The following is a 24,323-nucleotide window of genomic DNA, read 5'->3' as shown; positions in this document are numbered from 1 at the left end:
CTGCGTGGAAACCCATTCACATCCCAGGATAACACTAATCCCCTGTTTTTAATGATTGCTTATTGTGCTAAGGTATGCTATGCAGGCCCTCCTTAGCAACACCCTCTGAGGACACTGACTTTGTTTCCTGTTTTTTTTTTACCTCTGAACAGAGCAGCAGTAACTACCCTGATATGGATGCCCTCAACTGCTGGTGATTTTTCTCTATGGGATGGAGTTTCCTTGATCAGAAAGGATACTTATTTGCATTGTTAATAGCTGCTATTAGAGCAGTGGTTCTCAACCTTTCTAATGCCACAACCCTTTAATACAGTTCCTCATGTTGTGGTGACCTCCAACCATAAAATTATTTTCGTTGCTACTTCATAACTAATTTTGCTAGTGTTAATGAATCGTAATATAAATATCTGCGTTTTCTGGTGGTCTTAGGCTCTACAGCAGCGGTTCTCAACCTGACCCTGCTAGCGGTTCTCAACCTGCTGCTGTAGAGCCTAAGACCATCGGAAAACACAGATATTTACATTACGATTCATTAACAGTAGCAAAATTACAGTTAGAAAGTAGCAACGAAAATAATTTTATGGTTAGGGGTCACCACAACATGAGGAACTGTATTGAAGGGTTTCGGAGTTAGAAAGGTTGAGAACCACTGTATTAGCATGTTTCCCAAAAAGGCTGTAAGTCTTTATATCTCTACTAGCCATGTCTGAGATGATCACCACCGGGAATAAGTGTTTTATTTTCTAAATCCATTTCTTTTTCTAAAGCCTCTTACATTATTTTACACATACCGTAGGCACATGCACACAAATGTCCTTAATTGTAATCTGACTTTGAAGTAAATTTCTTTAACAAGTGCAAACTGTATTACTACCAGAGAGGCATGTAGCTTCTAAGTTTGAGTATTAATGATACTAGAGAGTGCACGAATTCATGTACAGTGGTGGTCCCTCGGGGTGGCCTGCTGGAATCAGCCCGAACCGGCAGTCCAACGCCACCTGCTGCTCCAGCTCATCCCAGTCCCACTGTGCCTGCTGCAGCCTCAGCTCGCGCCCAGTCAGTTGCGATTGGGAGAGGCTCATGCAGCAGCAGCAGCAGCAGCACTCGACAGTCATGAGCCCTGATCTGGTGCCCGTCCTCATGGGGTTGGGGAGGGCAGGCAGTGGGATGCCCTTGCTAGCCCTGGATCCAGATCCTTCCACTGATGTTCGCGCCAGTTTTTGGGAGCCACTTGGTGGCCGCTTTTATATCATTTCTTTTTTACGGAGTGTCTAGGGAGGGGAAGCGGCCACCGTGCCTGAGGTTGACTTCCAGGATTCCGATAGTGCTATTGGGATCATGCAAGCAGCACCGGTCCCTCGATGCCTGGCCCATTCTCCAGAGATTGGACCTGCAGGACTACTGTGGGAGTGAGTGGCTGCCGCCAGGCTGGTGGGCCACAGCAACAAGTTCATCATCTGAGTGGCACTCCCTCTGTGGGAGCACACTGACCACCAGAGGGTACCTCCTGCGTTGAGTGTTTACCCCCTGTGGTCAGTGCATGTCCTGGTGACCAGTCATTTGGTCTTTAGGTTACTTAGGCTTTTATATATACATTAGAAGCCTGTTGCATGATATTCATGCAAGAATAGGCCTTCCTTCCCCTGGCTTCGCTCCCAGCTGCCCGGGAGTCTGCAAATCCCTGCTGCTGGGCTGCCTGGGAGCCTGCAAGTCCTCACTCCTGACCAGAGCTCTGCTCCTATAGCTCCCTCCCTCTGCTCCCCTTCCCCCTCATAGCAGGTGTCCCGCCCCTCCCAGCTGCTCGACACCTGCATATGCAAATTGAACTGCCATCTTTCTTGGGTTAATTTGCATACTCTCTCCTGATTGTGTGTGGACATAGTGGAGGTACAGTCAATTTACATGTTTGTGTATTATTAGGTAAGAATAGTAGATGAAGCAGAGCTTTTTCAAAATAAGTGATGATTTTAAAAAATATTCATTTAAACAATTATAGGCACATTTCCAAATACTGCTGGAAAATTCCTATTCATTCTGTGTGGAATTTACCTTCAGGGAAGAAATCTAGTTCTGTGATGCTGGTGTTCCTCTCTGCAGCATGTGTAGTCTCCTAAAGGGCTGGGTGAGATTACTTGAAGGGCCAGTGAAAAATTTTGTTAGTTTTACTTCAGATCTCTTTATTCTCCTCACATTCAATGTAATTTTGACACCTTTTTAAAAATACTTTTATTGATTTCAGAGAGGAAGTGAGAGGGATAGAGAGATAGAAACATCGATGATGTGAATCACTGATAGGCTGCCTCCTGGCCACCCCCTACTGGGAATGGGGGAGTCGAACCTGGGACCCATTAGTATGCAGGCCGGCGCTCTATCCACGGAGCCAAACCAGCGAGGCAATTTTATCACCTTTTAACAGTGTCACTATGTGTATCAAGTAATGATTGGGCTGAGGTCAGACTGTGGTTAACACAAAGCCTATATAAATCAGGCCATGAGGTTATACTTTGTCTCCCTTTGAACAATCGGAACAGTTGAAAGAGGACATGAAGTGTGACTGAGCCCTGAAGGTCAGATGTTGGCGGCCAGAGGAAGGCTGTGGGTGTTCGTAGCCCCCAACATGAAAGAGCCATTTCCACCTCATGGCCCAGCTCTCCTCTCCAGGGTGAGGGCCTCTAAATCCTGGGTAACAGCCCCGCAGCAGTTCTTGGCGAAGCTAATCTGATTGTGGATAGCAGACCCACAGCTGAATGAATTGCTTGGTATTTCTAAGTTTGAAAATACTTTCTCCCCCTTTCAAGTGCTCCTTGGCAGCAGGTAAGGAATGTTAAAGCTCCTGTAAGTGCCAATTAAGGCCAATTATAACTCGCCGGGCCTGCTTTGACAGTGAGTGGGGTGAGTGGAGACGTGTTGTGCTCCTGTAAACTGGAGAACTAACTGGCTGCCGCCAGTGACAGGAACACAGCATTGCCCAACTGCCAACTGCGTGTTTATCGCCCTGCAGAGCACCAGGCGGCACCTCTCCGGCTTCTCGGGGATTTGATTTAGGAAATCCCAAGATTTTCTGGAGACCGCACTAATTTCTCTGATGGAATCATTGTCTCACTCTTCCTTTATTCAGGTGATGCCCCCTTCAGTTTCCTTGTTTCTAATGGTAAGCTGACATTCACTGAGCATTCAGGATGTTCTGGGCACTGCATTCCGCATGTTACCCCCTGTAGTCCTCACACAGCCCGTAAGAAGGTGGTCTCAGTGCTTCTCAGGGGACAGAGTCTCCTGCCCAGGGCGCACAGCTGAAAGTGCTGAGACTGCGCCTCCAGAGCCCCAGCCCTCGGCCCTCCTGACTGCAGCTGGTCTGCTTGTTGGCTTCCAGTGCATAATTCACTGGAGAATTTGTGTCAGTTCAGGACTCCCTTTGTGCAGCCAGAGTAGAACTGATGAGTGTTCACTGGTCACACCACAGCTAATGTGTATAAGTTTTGATCTGTAAGGCATGGATATTAGTTAGTCTATTAAAACATTATTTTAATCTATAGTGTTTTTTTTTTAGTCTATAGTCTATATTTTCATATGACAGAAGAAATGTGATATGTCCCCAGATCTGGACACTTAATATGAGCCATCATTGGGGGATTCAATGTCAATAGAAATTTTATTTGGAGAAGATATTGGGAAATAGTTTGAAGAAAATAATAACAGTGCTTTCCAAGCAGTAAGAAGAGCTGTATTTGCTTAAATATTTTACTCTGGACATTGAGATGGGTGTATGTGTGTGTGTTTATTTATTTATTTTTTTAAAATATATTTTTATTGATTTTGTACAGAGAGGAAGGGAGAGAGATAGAGAGTTAGAAACAAACATCGATAAGAGAGAGTCATCGATCAGCTGCCTCTTGCACATCTCCTACTGGGGATATGCCCGTAACCAAGGTACATGCCCTTGACCGGAATCGAACCCGGGACCTTTCAGTCCCCAGGCCAACGCTCTATCCATTGAGCCAAACCGGTCTTGGCAAAATATATTTTATTGATTTTTTACAGCGAGGAAGAGAGAGGAATAGAGAGTTAGAAACATCGATGAGAGAGAATTATCGAACATCTGCCTCTTGCACACCCCCTACTGGGGATGTGCCCGCAACCAAGGTACATGCCCTTGACCAGAATCAAACCCGGGACCTTTCAGTCCGCAGACCGACGCTCTACCACTGAGCCAAACCGGTTTCGTGTGTGTGTGTTTAAAAGGTTAATTTGAGCTTTATGCCTAGTTTTTATTTTGTGTATATTGCACAAAATTATATTTTTCCTGGAGTGCACTATCATTCATCACTTTTTTTTATGTAGGTCTTAAAGTAAATGTAAGTTGTTTCTCTCTGTTTACATAAGAAATTAAATGCAGACATGTGTTTGTAGCACTTAAGAATGTTTGATGAAATTCACCCTGGTTCTTGTCAGGTTACAGAAAGACTGCACTCCCAGAACTGTCATGGATTAGCTGATTCTCTGAAGGATTGTTTCCCCACGGCACTGGCACCAGCTCCAGAGGGACCATTAGAAAGCAGGCATTAGTGCTGGAGGCCGCAGGGAGGCCCGCGTCCGCTCTGCCGGTGCCGTGCTGTGAACTGAGGCCGGGCCTGTGAATGTCCTCTCGCTTCCCTTCCCTGCTGCATTTGATGGCATCAAGGAGGCTCAGCGGCCCGTGGGGAGGTGGGTGCAGTGAGCGGTGCTGTGAGACCTGTTGCAATCAGGCAGTGCAGCCATGGACTTTTTCCTGCTGGCTTAAGAAAACCGTCAGTGAATTAACCTAAAATTCTTATTTTTGCTAATTAACTTTTAAAAGATTCGTTCATCCTATCCTTCTAAGGCCATTGGGGGCTCTTTTCCTTGTGTTTATCTAGTGTCTCTTAAGGGCCAACATAGTTTTGTTTGTTGGAAGGTGACTGTAATAAATCTGGAGTTTCAGAAAACCCTCTGGATCTTAATATTGCTGCCATGGTTAGGATCTTAACTGCTTGCTATGACTGGCTGCTATTCTTTTGTTTCAGCGTCAATTTAGAATTTGTGTCTGGTCTAATAGAAGCCATTTCTTTTGTCTCACAGCCCTTTCCCACTCCTTCCAGGCCAGATCTTTTCCACACATGTAATTTGACTTGTTGCCAAATATTCTGCATGGGGTGATGGGATTCCCCCTCCTCCCTGATATTTGAAAGTGTTGTTCATTCTGAACTATCAGGGATCTGAATCTGTTTTTAAGTGTGCAGCCTTTATTATTATAAACTCAGATCAGTTGGCTATTTTTTCCATGTCCGTTTGACAGTAAGATTTGGTGATTGACAAGAGGGAAGTAGTGATCTGGAGAGTGTAGTATCATAGGACCGAGACAGGGAAACAGCTAAACCAGGAAGACACTATTTACAAAGAGCCATTTAGAGAACTTTTGGGATTGTGGATATAAAAGGTATCCAGCTTTGTTAATCTTCTAGTGATTGAAACATCCCTGTGTGTATTCTTCTGAAGTTGACATTTTATAAATATGCACAGAAAATGGGTTCAGATTTTTGTGTCTAGATTTAAGAAAAATGGGTGTGCTTAGATATGACAAACTTATTTATTTAAGTATAAGGAAATAAAAAGTGGAGGAAGACTTGCTGATATTTATACAAATGTATAACTTTAAAACTTCTAGGTCTACTGGGACTTGTAAATTGTATAATGAATGGTGTAAATTTTCTAATATACCTGGTAGTAGCAGTGCCAGTTTAGAGGTATTCGAAAATTAGAGTGTGAATAATTCAAATTTTAGCAAGTTACATTTATAAATTTCATCTTCCCCAGTTTTGGCAAGATGCCTCTTCAAATAGAAGGAGTAATTTACACCAGCCAGGACGCCTTCTATGACCATATTAGATGAAATTAGACTCCACCCCTTGTTTTCTGTTGATCTGCCAGGACCTTTGTAATTCAAGTGCTTTTTACAGTAGTAGCAAATGTTACATAAGACCAAACATGGAGCATATTTGGAGTTGGTGGGCAGACCCAAATCATGATGTAAGCCTGCAGTAGCAAGTGTGCAATGAAGCACAACCAAATTATGTGAACGGGAGGTAACCAGAAGCCTCTCCAGGACAGCCCTTCCTCCTCACGAGGGCTGGGAGCGCCACTGGTAAGTTCTCTGAGGCAGTTTTCAGAGGCTGGGCTTGGCTCGGGGCCCAGTTGCAGATGAGCCTGCAGAGGTGGGTTAGGTTAGGTCTCTGCTGGCATTACGCAGAACCAAGCGGAGCGGGAAGCGTTCACACAGGCCTCTTCCCTCCTGGCGTTTGCCCTGTCCTGCCAGCAGGCCCAGAGCTGCGGAGGGTGGGGAGAGCCTGCAGAGCTGGTGGGTCACAGGGGGAACTGCAGCAGGGGATTGGCCGCCGCCGCCGCCACTGGAGCCATTCTGAAATGTCATCTGAGTGATCTGGCCAAAGTTCAAATGAGTTTGCTATTAACTCCAACAAAATGCTGAGGTTTGCACCAAACAGCTCCGGTATCTCAAAACGGAGAACATTGGTTACGTCGCTCTCTAAAAATGGAGGAACGTTGTAACATGCTTTAACTGTTTGCTCTTTATCTCACTTGCGGTGAGGTTTCGTGACAGGGCGTTCACAGTGTTTCCTGTAAGAGTGTTTGAAAGCTGTTTTGCCTGATACTTCAAATCCAAAGTTTCAAACTTAACACTGTTGAGGGGAGAAACAACTTCAAAACACAAACAGTAACCCTGGGAAGTCATTCAGTAACTTAAAATGAGTGTATAAAAATATAATTACTGACTGACTTCCAGAAAAGACTCCGCCCCCCCCCCCCCCCCCCCCAGTTATTAAGGTAGACGGTACAACTAAGCTGATTCTTCTTGTGTGGGAGGCTGTTCCCGAAGTTACCTTAACTCTCTTGTCTCCGCAAGCAGGAAGTTGTGTGACAGTTGAGCTCTTTACTTTTCACTGGATTCGCATTTCATGCCTTCTGCCGTAGTGAGCTTGACCGGATGGTTTTAATTGAGGTTGAAATTTAGCTACTGGTTGAAGGACTTCTTTAAATACAAACAGATCTTAAACCTTTATCAGATTGCTGTTAATTCCCTAAAATTGATTTTTCTAAAAACTCTTATCTGTTGTCAGGCACTTTTAGTTTTGCCAGTTCTGGTTTCGTTTTTCAGTACTGCCTTTGGTCTCTGTTAGTTGACAGCTACAGGCTATAGGTGGGGCAGATACTGTTTCCCTTCAGAAAAAATAAACACGTGCTGCAAACTCATCAAAGACAGCAGCATTGTTGAGGACTGAGTCACCCATTCCTTACAAGCAGAGTGCTTAATGAAGGAGGCTTTCTTCGATGTTCTGAGTTTGAGGTTTTTGTTAGCATTCCCATGTTCGCAGTCCTCTCCACCACCCAGAATAAAGTGAAATAAAAAGGATAGGAAACTAGTGGGATATAGCAATAAGGATGTGACTTACAGCCTTAGCACAGCTCTTGGCACAGATGGTGCTGCCATTCCCGCTGCACCTGGGACTTGCTGGGCCTTTGCGCCTGGGAAGGCAGCACTGGGGATGGGGGGCGGGAGTGTCCTCCACAAAAGTTTTCATAAAAAAACAACAACAAATAAACGAAGAAAACTCCTCTAGTTTGAGTTTTACCAGGTTCATTTAACTCTGTCTTGTGTGTATGTAAAAATAGGGTTGGAATGGTAAGGACATACTGTTTTTCTTAATTCTCTTTGCATTTTGATGATGCGCTCCTATCTTTCATTTGGGAAAAACTGTGACTCAGACCCAGAATATGACCACAGCTTGTTTTTGTAAAGACTGTTGATGCTTGAACTGGGTGTCCGTGGTCCACCAAACGGGAGGCTAAACTTGTCACGATAAGCCATTGAGTGGATGGGGCGCTTCTCCTCCCCTCCCAACAGGTACCAGAGGAAATCCAAAAGTAGCTGTAGATTTTTTGTTTGGGCTCTTTTTTCTTCTCATATGTTGATACCTGAGGATTACAAACATTTCCAGTCAGTGATGGAGTGTGTGTGTGTGTGTGTGTATGGGGGGGGGGGGGGGGGCGGGAGGACAGGAGCGAATTTGGGGACATGCTGTGCATCACGAATGAAGAAAGAACTCAGTGAGGCTTGTTTGTTTCAGGCAGGGTGATTACTTGCTATACTCTGTCATATCACTCGGATGACACTGTGATTCCTGAAGATAGAGAGAAGTCTTTATAACTGGTAGCAAAGGAGAAGTGCCAGCCAGCATTCACGATATCCCATAGCCAAGCACCGTGACAGTGAGGGCACAGAGGCGGCACAGGCCTGTGGCTCACTAAACCACATGGAGGGGGCCGTGCTTTGCTCAGGAAGCAGCAGCCTTTTCTCCAAAGGTCCTTCTCTGAAAACATCTGTGTGTGTCTGAGATCCTGCTGATCACACTCAAGTTCAGGGTCTGCAGCTTGAACAGGGTTGCAGGAGCATAGGAAGGGGGCCCCTTTTAGGAAATGCACTGGGTACTCAGATCATTCCATTTTTCCTAAAACAAGCTGTCTTAGGACCATGATTAGAAAGAAAGTATATTATACTTACAGCTGAGGCTGTTATACCATTGAGTACCCTTCATTTCATTGTTTTTAATAAAGTATTTGGATTTTAAAAAACCGTTTTAAAAATGGTGCGGGGCAAAAGGGAAATTACATCTGTAATACTCTCAACAATGAAGTTTTTAAAAAATGTTTGCTAAGAGCAGCAAGATGGCAGGGGAGTGGTTATCCCAGATAGTAGGTACATTTTCCATATTTCTCACATACTTGAAAGCCAAGTACTGAAAAAACAGTCCCCTTGGGAAGAATTCTTGGCCAGAGAATTATTTGAGGTTGCCATATTTCTTCTCCTTTCCTAGCAACATTATTTACAATCCATTCACACGGCCGCCCCGCCCCCACAGGAGTCTTTCTCCCTCTAATCTGCCCTTTGTGATCTGCTCTTTCATGCTGCCTGTGAATGGCACTGCGTCCTGCCCCAGCCTGGGAAGCGCCCAGACTGCAGTCCTTCATAGGGCTTTACTTCCCTCGGAAAGCTGTGCGGGGAAGAGCTGGGTCATTGGATTATAGACCTTTGGCGAAATGTTGTTTCGAGTGGCCAAGAGCTGTAAATGCCTCCTTCCCTTTATGTTTTAATTTAAAACCACCTCTGTGGGAGGGGGAGGAGACATGCAGTTGGCAGAAGTAGGAGTTGTAGACTAATTTGTTAGGGCAGCCAGAGTTGAAGTCATCCTTTTCAGTTAAAGCTCTCTGGTGGAAAAGATGCGAGTGCTTTGTGGTGAGGACTCTTCCCCTTCCCTGTCCCAGTGCTGTCTGGGGCCACCTGAGCGCTGAGGCACCTCGCCCACGGGGCCGCTGGCCCGTGAGGCACTGCGTTCCGGAGAAGGGCTTTGCAGTCCCCAGCTGGGGTTTGGGAGGTTCAGGGACAGTCCACCGATGTGCTTCCTTTTTAGCTCGAGACTACTAATCAGGTGCCTGGGGGACCCTGAAGAAACTGGATGGAAGGAAGAACAGACTTAGGACTTTAAAAGTTCATGACAATAGGGAAGAGAGTAGGACCACATCTGCTGGTCAGGACACTGCAGTGCTTTTAGAAAAGGAGAACGTTTATAGGAAAAATTGACAGTGGAAGTAGTGATGTAATGTTATGAAATGCTTTATGTCCATGCATATAGTTCACGGTGTGATTTTAAATGGCATACTAATTATTTTTAACAGTATAGGGAAAAAATAGGTAACTACTATGTCAAACCCAAACAGATAATTGTTTATATAATGCTAAATTACTAGGCACTAGTAAGCCACTGAGTTTTATAAAGTATATTAAGAAAATAATAGTTTAGACCAAGGGTGGGGAATCTTTTTTCTGCCAAGGGCCATTTGGATATTTATAACATCATTCGCAGGCCATACAAAATTATCAACTTAAAAATTAGCCTGCTGTGTTTGGTTAAACATTTAATTAACTCATCCCTAATACCTTGGTAGGATCAGACCGAATGATTTTGCAGGCCTTATATGGTCCACAGGATGGACGTTCCTCACCCCTGGTCTAGATAATGTGCAGATATGGCAAAAGATCCGGATTGTGATTCCATTTGAATCTCAAAAGTTTTAAGGAAAGAAATTCTGGCATTTAAATATGTGTGTGTGTGTGTGTGTGTGTGTACGCGCACACACACACACACACACACACACACACACACACACACATTCTGCCTCATGTCCGAATCTGGGATGTTTCTTAGGGGTGGTCATCCTTATGAAGGATACCAGTTGACACCTCATGAGTTGTACTTGGTGTCCTGAGAGTGAACTATGATGGGTTGGGTTAACTGGGGCATTCTCATAAAACATTGAAATTATTTTCAACCTGGATATCAAAATAAACAATTTAGCTAATTCTGTGAAGGGGTTGCTTAATGAATGACCCTGTTTCTAAGCTGAGTGTAATATGTAATTATTACTTGCTATGCCTGGATGAAGGATTTGTACCTGTTTTTTACATCTTACAGCCTTGTGCAAGCTTGATTGTTAAAATCCTTGCTTTAGCCCTGGCCACTGTTGCTCAGCCTGAGCACGAAAGGGTCTGGGGTTCAATTCCTTGTCAAGGACAATTACCTGAGTTGCAGGTTCAATCCTTGGTCCTGACCAGGGCACATGCAGGAAGCAACCAGTCAGTGTCTCACATCGATGTTTCTCTTTTCCCCGAACCCCTTCCATTCTAAAAAGCAACGGAACAAATATCCTCAGGTGAGGATGAGCAACAGCAAAAAATCTTTACTTTAAATGGGAACAATTGTAGAGTCTTAGTGGAGAGGGCTGTCAGAGAGCCCCTGAAATCGCACATCCCTTGAAGTGTAGATTGGGACTCCCCATTAGGCCCTTCCTTACAGAGCATGCACTGCTTAAGTCACCGGATCAAATCCATCTAAAACATGACTTTCACTCAGACAAACACTTGTGAGCTTTAGTAATCAGTACTTTAATAATCTGCCTAAAATTCTCACTTTTGGATTCATAAACTTGTTCATTTTTCTCCCCACTTATGATTCTCCCTAAGTGACTCAATTCTGTCAAGAAAGTAAGCCAGCTTTTTATTTATATAAAATAATTTTAGCTTGAATGAACATCCTCTTTGGTTCAGATGAACTTATTCATTTAAAATGAATTCTAAAAGTTGTTCCTCTGAGTTCTTATCTGAGAAGAGCTTAGTATCTTCCCGGACTGACATGTAAACTAAATCTGTGCCTCATTAGAGAAGATAAAGTGTGGCTTTAAGTGATTTCTGCCTGCTTTGAGAGTCAGCAGACCTTTCTCACTTAACTGTAACTGGCATCAGTTGAACTAGTAGGGGGGCATCTGTCTTACTCCCTATTGAGTTCCCACTACCTGGTCCATAGTCAGCCCTGGGGTGCAGGCTTTACAGCTCTGTCATTTAATCCCCAACAGCCCTGCAAGGGAGGCTTGACAGATGAAGAAGTGGCCACGGTGGATGGAGTCAGGCCACCCAGTTAGTAAGTCCCAGAAGAAGAATTTGAACTCACATGTCTCTCTGACTCCAAAGTTCTTGGCCTTTCAGGTGACCAATGAAAAGTATTTTTATTTTACTTTGGATTCTCTTCAGGCTGGTTAGTTACTCAGTCATTCCATTTCCGGGTTATGCACATAGCCCTGAACCTCTGTTGGGAAGGTGTCAGGGCCAGAGAGTGGCCAGAGAAGCATGGGTAATTCACCGACCCAATCCTAAAGAACACTTCTATTCTTTAGGACATAGTTATCTAGGAACTTAGTAAAGTGATTCTTTTTAGCTAAGTCAGAAAGGCAGCCCAACTGACACTTTCTCCCAGTATTTACTCGTCAAACCATCTTTGATGTTTTAAGATCCTCTGAGAGGAAAAAAGAAAGAAAAGAGCCGAAACCGGTTTGGCTCAGTGGATAGAGCATCGGCCTGCGGACTGAAAGGTCCCAGGTTTGATTCCGGTCAAGGGCATGTATCTTGGTTGCGGGCACATCCCCAGTAGGGGGTGTGCAAGAGGCAGCTGATCGATGATTCTCTCTCATTGATGTTTCTAACTCTATATCCCTCTCTCTTCCTCTCTGTGAAAAATCAATAAAATATTTTTTTTTAAAAAGAAAGAAAAGAAAAGAAAAGGAAGGAGGGAAGAAAGAAAGAAAGCTACACTGGTTAACAGTCGTAGCAGCTTCCAAAATGGAAAGATGAAATTCTAGGTTTTCCTTAAACAGATCCACCCCCAATATTCCAAAATTTCACCTTGACCCTGTTGTATGTTCAGCCTATGCATTCTTTTGTGCTAATAGTTAGCCTTCTTTTGCTGAGCAGATGGGCATATGGCTTCTTACCTGACCCTCACCTTCACCCCTCCATTCTGCCTGCCTTTGCACCACGGAGAGCAGCCTACCACCTGATGGCAGGTGGGTTGTAGTGTGGTGTAGCGCGGGTGCTGCAGTCAGCCTGCCTGGGACTGCAGTGCAGCTTGGCCTCTTTCAGAAAGTTGGGCATATAGCCTTCTAGGTTTTCTTCAAGTATAAATGACTTGAAGTTACAGCTTGCTTAGACTGCTCTTTATGTTTATATCCTAACTTTGACACGTGTGTGTTATAAATTACTTTTAGTTTCAAAGCAATATTTATTTTTTACTTGAAAAGATCTATTTGCTTTGAGCTCCTTTTTGGTTTGTACCTAGGTGTCTATATGATTCCAAAATTACACACTCAGAATTTTGGGTTGCTTTTCGCTCTGGAAGACATAAAGAAAGCTGTGCTACCCCTTCTTCCCCCAGTATCCTGCCCTGCCTTCAGTGGTGTCACATGTTTAAGCCTTAGGGGAAAGAAAGCCCAATGCATCCAGATCTTGTTCTCTCTCTACCTTTATCTTCACATCTGTCTGTCTGCCAGATCCCCCCATCCCATCCCACACACGTACCTTTCTCTGTCTTTGTCTTTTTCTGTATCTGTGTTTGTCTGTCTGCTGGTCTGCCTGACTCCCTCTTTCTGTGGCCATTTAAGTGCCCTCCTCGTTCAGGGACAGAGTGGGCTTTCTCTGGGCTTGGGCCAGACCCTGGAGAGAGGAGTGCTTGAAAATTCAACTTGGACCTTTCACCAGACCACATTGCAGTTATGCTTAGTATCTGGCCACTAGTTTTTCCACTTAATATAAGGTCCCTAACCCTACCCATAACTTACCCATTCCACTTTTGATCTAGGAACAAAGCTTTCTTAAGCTGGAAGCCCAGTTTAAAATCTTAAGAAAACTTAAGGACCCACGGTGAAAGGATGAGGAGAGCCCAACTCAACTATAATTAAATTTGGTTTTTTCTCTTTGCTTTCTTGAGAAGGGAAAGCCAGAATCCACCCTTTCCAGAGAATAAGTCACAGACTGTGATGTGAAGGAGCAGCACACTTCAGCAGTGTGACCAGGTCTTGAGATGGCACTTTTCAGCCAGAATTTCGGACACGCACATGCACACACATGCTCGGCCTGTTTCAAGTTTTAGTGAATAAGGGAAGTTCATCTGATAGATTGCCATTCTCAGTTTCTAAATAGCTCTTATTGTTGAAATAGAAAATATAGTTTTTTAAAATGTTACTGATAACATCAGTTGACTTTTAATGTTAGGAAGCTTTGAGTCTTGATTTTGTAGTGCAAAATTTCATCTTAGGAGTCAATTAACAAGAAATGAAGCGTTAACTAAAGAAACTGGGAAAAATGGACTATGAGAGGGATAGAAAATTGAAAGAACAAGCTTGAAGTTATAGTCAGTTCTGCTATAATACAACATATCCCTAAAAAATTACTGCACTGTATGGAATTGTTCACTAAAAACCACGAAACGCATTGGGAAAATTGGGTTATAGGCACAACACTCCAAAACTTCTTCAGTGACACAGAAAAAGATAGGAGCCTAACCAAAAGTGACGGCCCAGTTTTACTTAGAGTAAGTGGTTAAAAATATATAAGTAGTAGAATAAATATCACAATTTACCTTGAAAACAACCTGGCATTTGCTTCTAGAAGTAGGTGTTGGGATTGCAGCTGTGAGCTGTTGTGTCACGGTGGGAGAAAGGTGCTGAGCGCAGGGACACTGGTAGCTCCAGACACGCAGGAGCCTGGCCCCCACCTCCATGGTGGCCTGAGGAGGCGGTGGGTGTGGGCTCATTTTGTGTGTCTCCAAGGGTTCAGTCCAACTGCCTGCAGTTTTCTGCATTCATCTATTGCAGTGGTTCTCAACCTTTTTATTTTATTTTTAAAAAATATATTTTATTGATTTTTTACAGGAAGGAAGGGAGAAGGATAGAGAGCTAAAACATCGATGAAAGAGAAACATCGATCAGCTGCCTCCTGCTCACCCCCTACTGGGGATGTGCCCACAACCAAGATACATGCCAATGGCCAGAATCGAACCTGGGACCTTTCAGTCCGAAGGCCGACTCCCTAGCTACTGAGCCAAACCAGTTTCGGCGGTCCTCAACCTTTTTAATGCCGCGACTCTTTAATACAGTTCCTCATGTTGTGGTGACCCCCAACCATAAAATTATTTTCCTTGTTACTTTATAACTGTAATTTTGCTACTGTTAATGAATTGTAATGTAAATATCTGTGTTTTCTACAAGTTGAGAACCACTAGCAGGGGCGCCTAACACCATCGGAAAACACAGTGCCAGTGGGAGAAGCGGAGGGAGGGACTGCAGGAGGTTGTCTAGCTGCTGGAGGTTGGCTGTGTGAGCGTCCTGACCACCAGGGGGCAGCTCTTGCATTGAGTGTCTGCACCCTGGTGGTCAGTGCACGTCATAGTGACCGGTCAACTGGTTGTAAATTAGGCTTTTAATTATATAGATATCAGAAAAATGTATAGCAAGCTTACCAAACCTATTGTTTCATATGTACTGCAGTTTTAGAAAAATATCTCTCAAGTGAGGTACTCTTCTGTATGCTGGGCATCTGAAAATGGAGAGCAGCTTCAGGTGTCCCTGACAGAGAGGGGACACTACTGATGATGAAGGGATGGGAGACCAGGAATTCTAACTATCCTGACACCTATAGAGAAACTGTCCTGTCCAAAACACCAATGATGCCCTCATTGTGAGAGACTGGGTAGTATCAGACTAAAGAGGAGTAAGGAGCGGTAGAAAAGATAATTTAAAATGTCAAGTACAAAGTAGTATGTAATGTGGCTTTGGTAAGAACAATGAAAATAGTTTGCAGTTGATAGAAGTTTTTTGTTTTGTTTTGTAATATATATTTTATTGATTTTTTACAGAGAGGGAGAGGGATAGATAGTTGAAACATCGATGAGAGAGAATCATCGACCAGCTGCCTCTTTTACACCCCCTACTGGGAATGTGCCCGCAACCAAGGTACATGCCCTTGACCGGAATCGAACCTGCGACCTTTCAGTCCTCAGGCCGATGCTCTATCCACTGGGCCAAACCAGTTTTCGGCAGCAGTTGATAGAAGTTTGCAAACACTAGTTGAGGACAAGGAGCAGCAGTGAGCTTTAACAAACCCTGAAACAGAGCGCCATGTGCCAGGTGGTGTTCTCAGCACTGTACAGATGTTCACTTAGCTGTGGTTAATGGTGTTTGAGGCACTAGCCTGCTCTAAAGCCTGCTCTCAGTCTTGGCTGCACAGGGGAGCTTATAAGAGCCTGGATGCCCAAGCCACCAGTTCAGTCACAGTCTCTATGAATAGGGCTCAGGCATCAGTATATTTAAAGCTCATTTGGTTATGCCAATGTGTAGCCAAGGCTGAGAACCACTGGGCTAGGATCATTTGCAAAATCACTCCTCTTGCCCTGGCAGGTCTGGCTCAGTTGGTTGGGCATCATCCTATGTACAGAAAGGTTGCCTTGTGCCATGTCTTACAACGGGAAGATGGCTGAGACATAGCTTAGGAAAGTTTCACCATCCATGGGAGGTGGCAGAGTGGAGACAGAGTTGTACAGTCCTGGCTGGCAAGTGCTGATGCTGGGAAGTATATTCGCAATGTTTGGCATTGTAGACAAGGAGGAAACTAAATTTGAAAGCCTCAGATGTCATCTTTGGAGAATTAGTAAACTTAAGTTATTTTAGTTTGCCCTTCCCGCACACGGGAAGAGAAAGGAAAAAATTAACAACCAACATGAATAAATCATTCTCAGTTTTGCCTTCCTAGCCTGGTTGTGGCCTTTCTGTGGTCCAGTTGGAGAGTTTGGATTTTGTCTGTAGATGGGTAGCATGATGATTTGTCCTGGTGTGGAGCAGTCTGAAGTGCCTCCTAAAGCAGGCTGGAAACGTCCGGCCCACGGGCCTTATCCTTTGGTCTGTCTCTGCATGGCAACCCCAGGTGGGACTCGAAATTCAGTAAATCTAGGACCATTTTTCATAGCAACATAACTTTTAAGTTAACAATTTTGTATGGCCCTCAAATGGTGTTATAAATATCCAGATGGCCCTTGGCAGAAAAAAGTTCCCGCCCCTGTCATAAAGTATCATTGAGCTAACGTCCATCTGGAAACAAGGCATTGCAGCTGCATAGAGAGGCTCAAAACTGGCATAAACGGACCTTTGGAAATGCAGCATTTAAGTGATGCTTGTAGTCATTGATTCTAAAATGCTTACTTTGTCAAATACTCAGAGCTTTCACATTGTGATCAGTAAATGTTGGACCACATACAGTTTAAAACTTAAGAGTTAAGCAAATGTCATTTTAAATGACACATGTAATTGAAGGCAGGCACTAACTTACCATCATAAGGTACTTAAGTAGATAAAGTTACTATTGTAAATAATTTGTGCCCAATGATAACATTCTTCAGCTGCTCTTGATTGATTTAATATGGATTGCCTTACTCTGAGAAAACCCGATTCTCCAGGAAATAATCTTATCTGTTATACCTGTGTAGTCTCTACCTACGTATGCATTACTTGCTGGTTTCAATGCCAAGCAGAGCTGCTGGTGGTGTTTTTGTCTGCGCCTTTGGCATCTTTATGGTGTGAACCGGAGCTGTGCCATCTGTAGTTGAACGAGATGATTAAAAAGGGGAGTGAAATGATTCATCGGAAAATTTCAGCACAGATTCTTAAGGAACGATAAGATAACCCTAGAAACATTTTTATTTGGTGTCATATGCTAGTGGGTAGTGACAGAAAGAAAAAGAAAAAAAAAAAGAAGGTACAACTTGTTTTTTTAACATTTTGCTATTTTGAAATTGGAGAAGTACTATGCTAGAAAGGAATAATGAATTCCTTAAGGTGTTAATTAGCAGGGCTCTGCAGATGAATGAATAATTTTCTTCTCTCTGATTATAAGTTGGAGCCAGTGAGGTTCATGGTGCAAAACCCAGTGTTTTCAGGTTAGAATGGCCATTTAATTTCCTAATGGCTCTTTGTGAATGATAACGCTCTTCATGCTGAGATGTTTCCGCAGCAGAAGGATCAGTTCCTGGAATCCCCAGTAAGTCTGTGGGGCCTAGATAAGCCATTTCTGAAGGCTGTGGGGTTTAATATGTGAGGCATCTCTGCACCGGAATATGTTGCATTTCATAGAGTCAGGTTCCATTGGAGACTTGCCTAAAACACGGTATCTTTTCCTTTGTTTTCCTTTTCAGAAAGAAGACATAGCTCAGCCAGCAAGCCTTCTTTGGCCGTTCCTCCCACGTCAGTATTCTCCTTCTTCCCTTCTCTGTCCAAAAGCAAAGGCAGCAGTGCCAGTGGGAGCAGCCGCTCTGCCAGCGGCGGTGTTCTCAGCGCATCCTCATTAAGTTCCAAGCTGTTGAAATCGCCCAAAGAGAAACTGCAGCTCAGGGGGAACACCAGGCCAATGCATCCCATTCAGCAGAGTAGAGTCCCCCCGGCTAGAATGTGAGTATGGCAGCCAGGGTCCTGACGCTTACTCGTTGCCGGTGGAACTGTGCACACGGTCCTTCCAGGGTAGCTGGGCATCCTGGGGAAGGGAGCCCACTTGGGGAAAATTCAGATATATGTTCTTTCTTTTTGTTTCTCTATCATACCATGGGCAACTTTACAGAGTAGCAATAGCATTGATTACAAGGTGACTAACACTGACTGCTCTTTATTGTGTGCCACTATTGAAACGCACACCCACCCTGTGAGAAGTATTGTGTTAGCCCCTTTCCCAGGTAAGAAGGAGGTGCAGTGAGGGGGTGGAGCTCTAGAGGAGCCCTCGTTCACATCCCAACTCCGTCACTTCTGGCTGTGCAGCCTTGGACATGGCACTGTTTTTCTCGGGCCTAAACATAATAACGTCAGGGTTATCAGGAGCAGTAAGATTAATATATTAGAGCCAAGCACCAGGAGTAGTGTCTGGCCACGGGAGAGAGGAAATACATGGCTGCTGGGGCTTCCGCTGCTGTTGGTAAAAGCAGAAACAAAAGTGGGGCAAGATTCCCAGGTGCCGTTCTCGGATTTTCCAGGACCCGCAGAGCAAGTAGGGAAGCAGCGCTTCCTCCCAAAGCCCTGGGCTCCCATCGCAGCGCCCCAGCAATGAGGGAAGACGGGGAGTGCACCCCGCCAGGCGAGGCTCGGGCAAGTTTCCACAGTGGAGCCGAAGGTTGGCAGGCTCCCTGTGGTCACGTGAGGAGCAGCCGGGCACTCCCAGAGAACACATCTTGCCTGGCCGTGGCATCCCTCGGCCTTGGTGCGGGTGGTTTTCCCTGGCTGCCTCCCTTTGGAGGGCGTGCCACATGTCAGTCCCAGGCTCTGATAACCTGGCTAATCTCGGGGCAGCGTCCAGCACCTGCTGCCGCCCAAGGACTTGCCAGCTGGGAGTGGCCGTGGCACCTCGCAGTGTCTGCTGTCAGGCTGTCTCAGGTACAGCTGTTTGGGGCTGTTTGTCCTGGTTGCTAAGCCCCCGGCCTCTCCTCATCTGTCAGAAGTGCAAGTGCAGCAAGCTTGGCTTTTGTGGCTAGAGCTGCCTGAGAGCAGAAAAATGTCAGTGCGGCGTGTAGTCCCTCGCAACCTACAGCTGTTAGGGCACGGACTCCACCGCTGTTTATCAGACCTTGTCAGCCACGTCTTCTTCCTATGGAGCTGGGCTTTCGGGCGACCTGGACAGTTGTTAGCTTCATACCAACACTTGCTACCCAAATCATCATGTCAGTAAGATGCCAAGAGAAATGATTTCTTCGTTAGTGGCACAGTTCAGTGCTCAGCACCTGTGTGCCAAGCTCCTACATTAGAAACCATTTCCAGTGACTGGAGACTTACCACTTCAGTGACACATCTCTTACTAATTAAATAGTGAGTGGTCTTGCCCATTGACACAAGTCAAGAGCTTCTTCTTTTTTTTTTTTTTTTTTAATATTTATTTTATTGATATTTCACAGAGAGGAAGGGAGAGAGATAGAGAGCTAGAAATGTCGATGAGAGAGAAACATTGACCAGCTGCCTCTTGCACACCCCCAACCGGGGATGCGCCTGCAACCAACGTACATGCCCTTGACCGGAATCGAACCTGGGACCCTTCAGTCCACAGACTGACGCTCTACCACTGAGCCAAACCGGTTTCGGCAAGAGCTTCTTTTTGTAAGTCCTTAGTGACACTTCTTGGGCATATTCTTTAATTCCAATTTTTTAAAAATATATATTTTATTGATTTTTTTACAGAGAGGAAGAGAGAGGGATAGAGAGTTAGAAACATCGATGAGAGAGAATCATCGATCAGCTGCCTCTTGCACACACACATACACACACACACACACCCCACTGGGGATGTGCCCACAACCAAGGTACATGCCCTTGACTGGAATAGAACCTGGGACCTTTCAGTCCGCAGGCCGATGCTCTAGCCATTGAGCCAAATCGGTTTTGGCTAATTCCAGTGTTTTTCTCTGCTCACTCAGTTTCCTTTGTTTTGATGGGTCCTTTCTTTTCTTCCTTTTTAAAAAAATGTTTTTTTTTTATGGAGTCCTTTCTAAAAAATGACACTTCTCAGACATTCTCTACATGCCCTGCAAATATTCTTTGGTCCTTTTCATATTTTGCTTCTTGCAAAAGTTGCACTGGGTACCAGAGTAAGGGTGCCCTAGTTCTGCCTGGGCTCCCGGGCAAGGGGCTCTGGAATGATGAAAGATCAGGTACAGGTCCTGTGTACCTCGCCAGAAGGGCTTGTAGCCTGAATCAGTGGTAACCTTCCTGAGGTTTCGGCTCGGTCCTAACACATGTCCACTCGGTGCCTCTGGGAGCCTCGCTGTGTGCAGTGCCCTAGTAGATGAGGCTTTCCCTTCCCGCTCTGGCTCGCTGTTACCTGGGGCCTCTGGGCACTCAGGGATTGGTGTTCTCGCTTCCCCTACCACAGCATGACGCCCTCTGTCAAAATGGAAAAGCTTCATCCGAAGATGGATGGTACACTACTGAAATCTGCGCTGGGGCCAACCTGTCCTGCTACTGTGAGTTCCTCAGTCAAGCCTGGCCTTAACTGCCCCTCAATACCAAAGCCAACCTTGCCTTCACCTGGACAGATGCTGAATGGCAAAGGGCTTCCTGCACCGCCCACTCTGGAAAAGAAGTCTGAAGATAATTCCAGTAATAGGAAATTTTTAAATAAGAGATTATCAGGTAACTGCACAATTCCTCTTAATGTTTCTTTGTCTTAATTGGCCATTCTTAAAGGAGCAAATGTACTGCTGTCTGTAAGTCCTCTTTTTAACACTGGTCAGCTTCAGCTTTAGGAGGGATTTCCATGAGCAGTGTGCTAGGCCTCCTGGAGGTTGGGTTGAAGTGCATGTGTGTAGCCAACGTTTAAGTAGCTATGGGAGGGGCTTCTTTCGGAATGGAATCATGCCGCAGGGCTGACTCAGGCAGTCTGTCTCCTGTTGTCTAGTGGCAACAATCCTCACTCTTCGTGCGGTCACTGCTTCTTCGTAATGCTCACACATTGGGTATTTATACTTATTGATTATGTAGATTTTACCTGACTTATAATTTGTTTGCTTTGAGATTTCTCCCGTTTTCTTGTTTACAAAATAAGAGGAGTGTTTGGTGAGCCCATTATAATTTCGGTGTGCTTTTATTGACAGAAAGAGAGTTTGACCCTGACATACACTGTGGGGTGATTGATCTCGACACCAAGAAGCCCTGCACCCGGTCTTTGACATGCAAGGTAGGTGGGCAGCACAGGGCATGGGCCGGCAGGCACTGCTCCCAGATTCCTAGCTAGAGGGGGTCTGACCTGTGCGCTGCTCTGAATTATAAATGAGGGGTAACTCGCTTTCCTGAGAAAGCCTCAGGTTCAGAAAATATGAAGTTGTTATCAACTGCAGTCTTCAGAGAGGTTTGTGTCCAGTGAGCCGTGCTGGTCCAGAGAAACAGAATGCTTTCCTGATCAGTCTCTTATTTTCAGAGAAATTTAATGTGAGAGGCTACACATTACTCTGTAAATTATACTGCAAGCCCAGAAATTTCATTTGCATATATATAAATATTGTTAAAATCTTTTTGTAAACCGTGGTTCTTAAATTTTAAAGAGACACTTTAATACGTTGTGACTTGTAGATAGCTTTGTTGTTCTAGTTGGGGTTTTTTTTCTTTAAATACTAGGTAACATACGATCTAATTTATATGTAAACTAAGAAAATGTAATGATCCTCCTTCCTGTCCAGACATTTTCCTTTAAAATGCCAGTTTGCTGATGAGAGGTGGCATGCTGCTGTACAAGGGTTGCTGGTGTAGGGGGGCCTCCACACGGCAGTGGACCTGCTACATAAAAAACATGTACGCCTGTTTGCATTTCCCTAAAAAGTGTCTCCAACCACTCTTCAGAAAAAGTCAAGAAGTATTAAGAATCACTGCTCTGAAGTATATAATTTAAAGCCCCTTGTTTGGAGCAGGGATTAAAAATGGTTTTTAAAAATTAGTCTTTTTTCCTAAAAGATAATAAAATTATTGGGGTATTATTTTAAACCAGAGGCCCTATGCACAAATTCATGCAAGAGGCTCGGCCCTTGCAGCCCCAGCTTACCCTGAGACCCTGCCCACTGGTCATTCTGGAATGTTGTTTCAGTAGGTCATATCGCCATCCAGTTTAATTAGCATATTAGTTCTTTATTGTATAGGATGTTACCAAAGATTGTGTTTGAATAAAGGATTTCAGGCTCCACTCAATCCATAAACAGTGGAGGAATGTTATAATTTTCCAAAAATGGGAAATGTTACTCCTAAGTGGTTCTTATTTCAATTTCAATTTCTAATTTAATTTTAGTACCTTTTTATATATACTTTTTTATTGATTTCAGAGAGGAAGGGAGAGGGAAAGAGAGAAACATCAATGGAGAAAATCATTGATCGGCTGCCTCCTACAAACCCCTATCAAGGATGGAGCCCACAACCTGGGCATGGGCCCTTGGCCAGAATTGAACCCATGATCCTTCAGTCCGCAGGCTAATGCTCTATCCACTGAGCCAAACCAGCTAGGGCTAATTTTTAGTATTTAATTTAAATATTCAATTTAACTTATTGTAAATTTTTATTTTACAACAATAATTCTGATCTTTTGGGGAAAGGAATTGGTTAAGGGCACCTTTAAATATATCTAATTTTTTAAAAAAAATCACAAATCATCATCATACCTGAGGGAAAAAATATATAAACACATGTATATTCTGAATTGTGCATTCTATTTTAGAAGTTGTTAGACATTCCCAGTTCAGGCCCAACCCTGAATCTGTAGGTTAGAACTCCTAGCTCAGAACAGATTACGAATATAATATTAATTAAATGCACACAGTGGTGTGTTGTTCACTGAAGAGAGCCACTTGAGTGCTCTGTGGGATTCTGTTTCTTTCAGTTGCCCCTGAGGAGCTATGAGAGCTTGCCTCAGCCCTGCTCCATGTCATCGCCACACTGCACCATCCTCTCTGCTTCCTTTGTGCCCACCTTGCTCTCAGTCCCAGGGTTACGACACCCCTGGTATGAAGGATGCCTGCTCTATCCAACATGCTCTTATAATCTCTGAGGCATGCTGTGAACCAAAAACTCTATCAGCTCACAGTCTGCCTTCTTCTGAAACCTTACTGATGGGTGAACTGTGGATCCTGCATTTGTCTCCCATGTTCCTTTTTACATCATGTGTGTTCTCCCTGTGTTCTGTTAAGAGTGTCCTTACCGACTGGCATGGTGCTGATCCTATAATAACATTAAGAGATGTCTTCAGCCCTGCCCCACCATGAATGCAGCACAGAGCTGGCAGGAACGCAGGGTCTGGGCAGGCCTGCCCTTCCTTTCTTCCTGTGCTCTCTGCCAGCACTCTGCCCTTGGCTGCCTCGGGGCCTGGATCTATTCAGCTGGTGGGCTCACCATGCTGAGTGCCTCACTGCATGCTCCTCGCCCTGCCGCCAGGTCTCTCCTGTCGGGGACTTAGAACTTTGTTCATTCTCTACTGTCAGGGCATCTGCTGCTTCAACTCCTGTCACTCCTTCCCTGTTGCCACCCTCACTGTCCCCTCCTCACTTCCTCATCTGTCCAATGTCCTATGTAAATGTTTTCTTTGTCTTTCATGCGAATGGGTTTCAAGTTCTCTAGCCAGAGGATACCAGAGTTTTAGAAAATCAAGGCTTGTTTCTACCCTCATGGGGCTTGCAGTCTAATGAGAGAGAGGGAGATTAATCTGATAATCACTCAAATAAGTGTCAAGTTACCAATGATGAGTAAGAAATGGAAGGAAGGCTGTGTCATAACCTTCATTGGGGAGGTTGGGCCAGGCGAGCCTCCTTACCACAGGACCATGGGGCTGAAATCCCTATGATTTACAGCAAAGTGTGGTGGGGAGGAGAGAGGAAACAACATGTGTGATGGCTGTTTTTTTATATACCAACAATGCAGCGGCATGGGTGTTAGAGTGTGCATAGCCCGGAAGCCTGTCATGGTCAGTCTTTACCCTGGGAACCCAAGGCAGCCCCCAAGGATTCTGATGGGGGCTGGGGGACCTCAGATTTGTGTTGGAAGGTTCTTCAGCACTCAGTTGAAATTCTCTTTACTCGTTATCTCAGCTGACTTTCTTCACCTGGCTTTTCTGTGCTGAGCACCAGGGGACATTCAGCGATGAGGAGAGGCTTCTGCTTCTGGCTGGAGTGACAAGCATGTGTGTCAGTGACAATATGTATTCCTTTGTCCATTCGACACATGTTGGAGGGCCATTATTTTTATATACTTTTTTTTGAAGCATTTATTGAAGGCCAGCTGCTGAACAGAGAAGGGCCTGTCTTTAATCAGGGTACTTTCTTGGAGATTTATTACACACTGAAAAAAATTAAGTCAAAATT

The 24,323-nt window shown here is 44.6% G+C and overlaps 1 protein-coding gene across 1 annotated transcript in view; it reads left to right on the top strand.

The window, feature by feature from the left end:
- ATXN7 (ataxin 7) overlaps positions 1-24,323 on the top strand; it is a 151,011-nt gene that overhangs the window by 113,429 nt on the left and 13,259 nt on the right. Inside the window, 3 exon segments of the mRNA XM_084902707.1 lie at positions 17,655-17,907; positions 20,363-20,622; positions 21,084-21,166. Coding sequence (XP_084758833.1) covers positions 17,655-17,907; positions 20,363-20,622; positions 21,084-21,166 — 596 coding nt within the window.

The sequence above is a fragment of the Pipistrellus hanaki genome (assembly GCF_964339955.1).
Source record: "Pipistrellus hanaki genome assembly, chromosome: 13".
In the NCBI taxonomy this organism is placed as follows: Eukaryota; Metazoa; Chordata; class Mammalia; order Chiroptera; family Vespertilionidae; genus Pipistrellus; species Pipistrellus hanaki.
The sequence above is the reverse complement of the archived record's forward strand: the minus strand, read 5'-3'. Positions and strand labels throughout refer to the sequence as shown.